Source organism: Penaeus japonicus, unplaced genomic scaffold, assembly GCF_977035675.1.
Source record: "Penaeus japonicus unplaced genomic scaffold, GWHDUDI00000001_assembly GWHDUDI00000003, whole genome shotgun sequence".
NCBI lineage: Eukaryota > Metazoa > Arthropoda > Malacostraca > Decapoda > Penaeidae > Penaeus > Penaeus japonicus.
Window position 1 is genome coordinate 18,481,647 of NW_028234405.1, and position 7,500 is coordinate 18,489,146.

Genomic DNA, 7,500 nt, shown 5'->3' on the forward strand with positions numbered 1-7,500 from the left:
TGTCAACAAAGGTACTGATAGATTTAAACAAAGGGAAACAAAATGATGCATCTTCAGATCAAGTGATTAAAGTACTTATTTGTGCATTTAGCCTTGTATGTACTCTTTTTTTATATGTATCTGCTCAACTCTTTTTTATGTTGTTTTTATGGAAATGTTTATATATATTAATTCCTATGTTAATTATTGGCTTAGTGATAAGTCAAATGGTAAATGTAGGTTAACAAAATTTCTTTGTTGCTTTGAACACTTCCTCCCCTACTACATTTAAGGCCAGATTTTTCAAGTTTCACTAAGGAAGATTTTGGTCTCTGTTCTTTCAAAAGCATGAATTTATAGACCAGAAAATGTATATTTTACTGTAATATGTTAAAGCCCTACTGTGCAGTGGAACATCAAATTATAGTTACATGAAAAAAACTAATAAAATAAAAACTAATATAAACTAATAAAATAAGAGAACATGTATTAATAGTATAACTCAAAATTCATATATTTACATGGTAATGGACAACAACAAACCCACTGTTTGATACATATTATGTCATGCCCTACAGGACCAAAATACTATTTTTTACTATGTTTTATTCAACAAAATGAATAAGAAATTAATACTGTATGATTGGCATAGGAAGAGGAGAGGATACATGGAAGGAAGAAAGGAAGGAAAGGAAAAAAGAAACTAAAGAGTAACAAAGAAAAAAAAATGCAAGAAAACATCCTGCCATTTGTTGACGCCTGGAAAAAATGTGCAATTTAATTTCCTTTATTTCTTCTTGTGGTTTCTTGGCATGGCAGTCTTGCCAAGGTGTGCTGTGTTATGCCTAGAATTCAGAGGTACTGCCATAACTTTTACTTTTATTTAGTCTTCCACTGCTAAGTAACTGCTAAAAAGTATCAGTAGTAATATTTAACTGCACTTTCAAAGTGTCAGGAATATTTTTTCTAGACCAGTATTGCCAGTAGTACTCAACATTTCATAATTAACCCCTAAAGGACAAGCTTATCTGACAGAAGTTCGCTAGACAATGACTTCTGTCTACTCAAATTCAAGTGAGTTGTATGACTTTGAATCTACAAATCAAAAGCAACTTTAAAGCATTACAAGCATTTTTATGCATTTGTAGGTTGCCCATGTTCACCTGAGCAAGGCAAAAAAAATATTGCATGCATCCTATATGGGATAGGAATGCTTTTTATGTTGTCATAGTTCACAAGTAAACCATAATAGGAGGACAGCTAACAATGAATGGTAGTGAAATGTTTATACTGCCCTTTTTAATTATTATTATTATTATTATTATTATTATTATTATCATTATCATCATCATCATTATTATCATTATCATCATCATCATCATCATTATCATTATCATTATCATTATCATTGTCACTATCATTGTCATTATTATTATCTTTTTTATAAGTTTAATAATAATAATAATAATTATTATTATTATTATTATTATTATTATTACCCTTTGATGTATATATACTTTTAATTTTTCCTTGTTAAAAGGATGTCAAAATGGGTTGTATTAAATGAAATGCTGCATGAATTTTTTTTTTAAATGTCAATAACTACATGTAAAGTTGCCAGATATGATTTGATAGAAAGTTAATTCTTCCCCTTTCTCACTACTCTCAATTCACAGTAACTACCAAGCAGCAGATAGCATAGCAGCTCTCATCATAGCAATCCTCACCATCACCACCATGTTTCCACTCTGTGTTTGCTCTGCCAGTATCTTACTCCAGGTAGGTTATCTCTATGGGATATGCTGTATTGTTATGTTGTTTTTTTATGGAAAGACGATAGTTATCTGGCTAGATCGGTAGAGTGGATGCATCAGATTATTGTATTTATGTGTACATGATTCTGATCCAGTTAACCCAATGACAACGGTGCGTCACACCCGTGTGACACAGCCAAAAACTCCCGTTCCGGGGCGTCATGCTATTGTGACGATTTCAATGCAATATTGCAATCGCCCGGCATATGGGACTTCGCGTAGAAAGTGCACCCGTCGGGAAAGGGTTAATTGAGATCGAGAAATTCATCTCAGTCTGTAAGACGCAAATTTCAAGAGGAATGGAAGTCAGTTGATTTATTTATTTATTCTATTTTTAATTTTCTAATGTAATTCATCAGGATTTTGGTAATCATGATTTTTATGGAAAGAAATTGTTCTTCAAAGTTAGACCCAAAAGCTAAATGGCAAAACACAAGTTAAAGCAAGAGACTGTCAAGACTGACACTTGAGGAGACAATGCTGTAAACTTGACTTTCTTTTGATATTTCATTTTAGAAGGAAATGGATAGTCAGGTGAAGGAAAGGATAGGAATGGCAGTTCTGATAAAAGACAGACAACACCTTCTCCTTCCTTTTCTTCTTCTTCTCCGTCATCTCCGTCTCCTCCTCCTCCTCCTCCTCCTCCTTCTTATTTCTCTTCCATCTTTCTCCTCCACCTCTACATCCTCCTCCTTCCTCTCTTCTTCTTCCTCTTCTTCTTTCTTCTTCTTCTTCTTCTTCCTCTTCTTCATCTCTTCTTCTTCATCTTTCTTCTCTCTTCTTCTTCTTCTTCTTCTTCCTCTCCTTCCTTCTCTTCTCTCTTCTTCTTCTCTTTCTTCTCTCTCCTTCTTCTTCTTCTTCCTCTTCTTTCTTCTTCTTCTCTTCTTCTCCTCTTCTCTTCTTCTTCTCTTCTTCTTCTTCTTCTTCTTCTCCTCCTCCTCCTCCTCCTCTCCTCCATCTCTTCTCCTTCTCTCCTCCTCCTCTTTCTTCTCTCTTCTTCTTCTTCTTCTTCTTCCTCTTCTTATTTCTTCTTCTTCTTCTTCTTCTTATATCTTCTTCTTCCTCCTCTTCTTATTTCTTCTTCTTCTTCTTCCTCTTCTTATTTCTTCTTCTTCTTCTTCTTCCTCTTCTTCTTTTCTCTCCTTCTTCTTCTTCTTCTTCTTCTTCTCCTTTTTTCTTCTTCTTCTTCTTCTTCTTCTTCTTCTTTTCTCCTCCTCCTCCTCCTCCTCCATCCTCTCTCTCCTCCTCCTCCTCCTCCTCCTTCTCTCTCCTCTCCTCCTCCTCCTCCTCCTCCTCCTCCTCCTCTTCTCCTCCTTCTTCTTCTTCTTCCTCTCTCTCGTCTTCTTCTTCTTCTTCTTCTCTCTCTCGTCTTCTTCTTGGTCTTCTTCTTCTTCTTCTTCTTCTTCCTCTCTCTTGTCTTCTTCTTCTTCTTCTTCGCCTTCTTCTTCTTCTTCTTCTTCTTCTTCTTCTTCTTCTTCTTCTTCTTCTTCTTCTTCTTCTGCTTCTGCTTCTGCTTCTTCTTCTTCTTCTTCTTCTTCTTCTTCTTCTTCTTCTTCCTCCTCTTCTCCTTCTCCTCCTTCTCCTCCTTCTCCTCCTTCTTCTTCTCCTTCTCCTTCTCCTTCTCCTTCTTCTTCTCCTTCTCCTTCTTCTCCTCCTTCTTCTCCTCCTTCTCCTTCTCCTTCTCCTTCTCCTCCTCCTCCTCCTCCTCCTCTCCTCCTCCTCTCCTCCTCCTCCTCCTCCTCCTCCTCCTCCTCCTCCTCCTGTTTTTCCTATTTATCTTTATGGTTCTCTCTTTCTCCTTTCTACTTTCTAAAGGTCTATGTTTCTTGAAATAAATTTGCTATTTTCTTAGGAAAAGAATGACAAGGTTGCCTATAAAAAAATGTGGGATAAAGACCTATATTTATTATTTTATCTTTTCTGATCAATATCTCTCTTTACAGACCACCCCAGTGAGTGTATTTGCCCAACTAGACAAATGTTTAAGAGAAGCTCTCACCCTTGACGGGGTACTGGAGTTTCGTCATGAAAATATTTGGACATTGGGCTTGAGTGACCCTTCACGTGATTCACTGTCAGCTTTAGGTGATCACAGTGGATTTATTCTAACGGGAAGCCTTCATGTTCGTATCAGACGTGATGCAAATGAGCAGATGGTCTTGGCTCATGTGCGTGAGAGACTTGCACCTCTGGTACCATTGCTGACAGTTCAGGTAAGATTTATTGATCTTAGCTTTTAAAGTTTTGTGATTTCTCAAATACCTGTAATCCATTAGAGACCTTTCCTTTCACCAAACATCTTCAATTGAAACAGATAGCCAGATTTGGCCATCTGTAATATACATTACTAAATCAATTGCATTCTGACTACTTTTATTTTCAATTCCAGGTCTTTAAGGATGACTGGACACGTAGCTCCACCACACTCCAGCTGCTGAATGACTCTTCCAGAGCCCTTGCTAGCTCACCATCACACTCACCTCATTATGTTAATGTTACATATCCCCATATTTATCCCTCTGCCAAAAGTGCAGGAGGTCGTAGCCCCTTCTTCCCTCATACTTCTCCCGTGGGGCCCCCCTCCACCTATTCTTCCTCCTCATTGTCTCAAGGAAGTATAGGATTCTCCCACAGCACACCAACCTTGTCTTCTTCAGCAAGTGCAGAACACTATGATCATGGAGCCCATAGGAATTTAAGAAATGAGAGAATGCCTTTCCAAAACCATTTATCAAATGACACACACAGACTCAGTTCTGCAGTGCACAAAGAGGCAACGTATCTCAGCAGTCCAGGCTTAGATGAAAGCCAGGGAAAGGCTCAGGGAGATAGAGTGGGAGAGGGGAGCTTTACAGGTAATCAGCTTAGTCAGAAACCATCTCCTTATTATGTTAATGTTGACTTTTTAAATAGATCAAATGTTTTACATGATAATTCATGGAATGCTTCAGGTAGTAGAAACCAAGAGGTAAATCTTGTGCGTGATGGTAAAAGATAATATTTATTTAATGTTGTTATTATTTCGTGTACTCAGCATTTGATATTTTATGTATAATCTTAATATTTTTTTACAAAAGGAGAAAATATATATAGTTAAAAACAGATATAGAATAAATTGTCATAGAATGAATAAGTACCAGGAGTTTCATTTAAACCAATTTACAGAAACTTAATAAGAGTGCATGTTTATTTTCAGAAGTATGTCTGTGCTTGTGCCAGAAGGGATTTGTCTGATTTGTATGTGCCTATGCCAGTACTTGTATCCATATGTGCATGTGTTATCAGAGCTATCATTTAAATCATGAGGCCCTCTCCCATGTGAAGTTGTATAATAGCTTCATCCAAGGACAATACAGTTTTACTTTTTATGAATAATGATGCCTATATAGTGTCATTGTGGTAAACAAAATTTGTTGGTCTGGTATATGCTGGATTGCTCCTTGATGTTATGAGCAACCTACTGCCTTAAGCTGGAGTTCTGACTAAGAGGGGTTATTAGAAGAAGACTCTTTCTTTACAAATTATGTCTCCTCCCATTATGATATTGAGCCAACTACACCCTCTTGATTCATTATGAACCCTGATATCCTGTTTTTTGGTACTTGTAGGCAAAAGGTTATTCCAAGGCAAATTATGACTAAATTTACAAATATTAACCCATTCCCGACGGGGGAATTCTAGCCTTGAATGTCCAAATGCCGGGGCGTTCGAATTATTAGGCCTAAATCAATTGAATGGCTGGCACAATACTGTGCCGCCCGGCAACTGGGCTTTTGAATGCGCGGTACACATGCTGTACCACCCGTCCTGTGTGGGTTAATCTTTGAAATCTTAAAAGGCCCATTAGACTAAACTAGTTTGTTTACCTTACTTCTAATTCCAGCACAAACTCATTCTATTCCTCTCTGTCTCTGTCAGACTGTCTCAGTCAGTAAGTCAGTCAGGTTAGGCAATATTCTCTCTCTCTCTCTCTCTCTCTCTCTCTCTCTCTCTCTCTCTTTCTCTCTCTCTCTCTCTCACAAATGCATGTAGTCCATTTTATGGAAACATGCATGATCTTTTTTGTCTATTTCTTTGTCTGTCCAACTGTCTGTCAGTGCTAGTGTGTGTAGCCAGTATACGCTCCCACAGTTCTAGATATTAATATTGTAATTCCCCATTTATAAAGTAATGAATGAATCACATGTAGTCATGCAATACAGTAATATAAAATGTAGAGTTCTAGGTTTCATATATTTATTTGTACAATATGCTAGAATAGTAATAGACAGTATGAGCATAATTCACAAACTAACTTCATTAACCCATTCATGCCGGGGGCATTCCAGCCTTGCAAGTTGCAATGCCGGGGCTCTTGAACGCATAGGCCTATATCAATTAAATGATCGATGCCGTATAACGGCACCCTGCGAACGGGCCTTGAATGCGCGTTACCCGTGGTGTACCACCCGTTGAGAGAGGGTTAAGCAAGAAAAACCACCTTTTCTCTTCTATTTACCTTACTTGTTTCTTTTTCTTTTTCTTTTTTGTAAAATTTTGCTTCATATTCACCTCTTTTTTCTACTCCACATTCTTTTTTTCTTCTTACTTCTCCTCCTGCTCTTCCTGCCTCCTCCTCTTTGTTCTCTTTCTCCTGTTCCTTCTCCTCTTCTGCTCTTCCTTCTTTTCCTCCTCTCTTTCCTCTTCAAAAATGAGTTTGTTAAGTTTTCAGATTGATTGTCTTGGCATGATTTAATGAATACAAGAAAGACACTTGCTTGATCATAAAAATACATTAGCTTTCAAGGTTTTCATGGTATAACTTTTATTTTTTTTGTGTAACAATGATATATGCATGATGCACTTTTGCAATTGTTTGTTATACATTATGGTATTTTTATGCTAGAATGTGATCAAGAATTTTGATATTTTTTGCGGTTATAATCATCATCATTATTATTGTCATTATTAATATTTTATATTTGTATTTGTATGGTATTCATTTGATAATTATTAGTGTTGTTTTCACTATTCTTATTAGTTTTGATCTTGATAATGAGTAATAGGGAGTCATGAAACTTGAGGTATGGAAATGATATTAAAGCTTTATTAATCTCATAATATAAAATTCTAAGTGCATTCTTTAACATTATATAATACTATGTCACTTGTCTTGTCATTGAATATGTGTGATTATTTGTAGGTATCATTGTATGTTGGGGGGGGAATGGAAGGAAGAACTTCTCTTTATTAATGTCTGTTACATATGTGTTTGTGGATATGTTTATACAATAATATATTTTACTTATACATTGAACAATGCAGGAGTGCTATTTACACAAGCACTGGCAATCATTTATGTCATGTTCAGATATTCTACTTGGTTGTTTTTGTTGTGACTAATTTATTTTGGAGAATATGATATTTTGTTATTTGAAAATTGGTATCTGTACTGTATGTATTATCTCATTTTGCTGAATTTGTCTGCTTGTTTAGTTGTATTTGCATGCATCAAAGTGCAATGTATACACACTTGGAGATTTTAATAGTGATACAAAGTGGCAAGCATTCCGTGATAAATTCCATATGATTGCCATGTAGCTCCTCGTTGGTATTTCATGAGGAAATTGTATACATGTATGTGCAATGTATTGGTAAATTAAGAAAGGATTAACTTTTTCAGGCATGGTTTCATTACCCACGTGTTTTTTTAGGTACTTTTGATTGG

General features: G+C 36.2%; 1 protein-coding gene across 1 annotated transcript in view; it reads left to right on the forward strand.

The window, feature by feature from the left end:
- LOC122260220 (zinc transporter 6) overlaps positions 1–4,927 on the forward strand; it is a 22,626-nt gene extending 17,699 nt beyond the window's left edge. Inside the window, exons 8-10 of the mRNA XM_043027397.2 lie at positions 1,656–1,758; positions 3,737–4,006; positions 4,183–4,927. Of these exons, the coding sequence (XP_042883331.1) occupies positions 1,656–1,758; positions 3,737–4,006; positions 4,183–4,791 (982 nt within the window). The 3' untranslated portion in view covers positions 4,792–4,927. The remainder of the gene's footprint in view (positions 1–1,655; positions 1,759–3,736; positions 4,007–4,182) is intronic.
- The last annotated feature ends 2,573 nt before the right edge of the window (positions 4,928–7,500 follow it).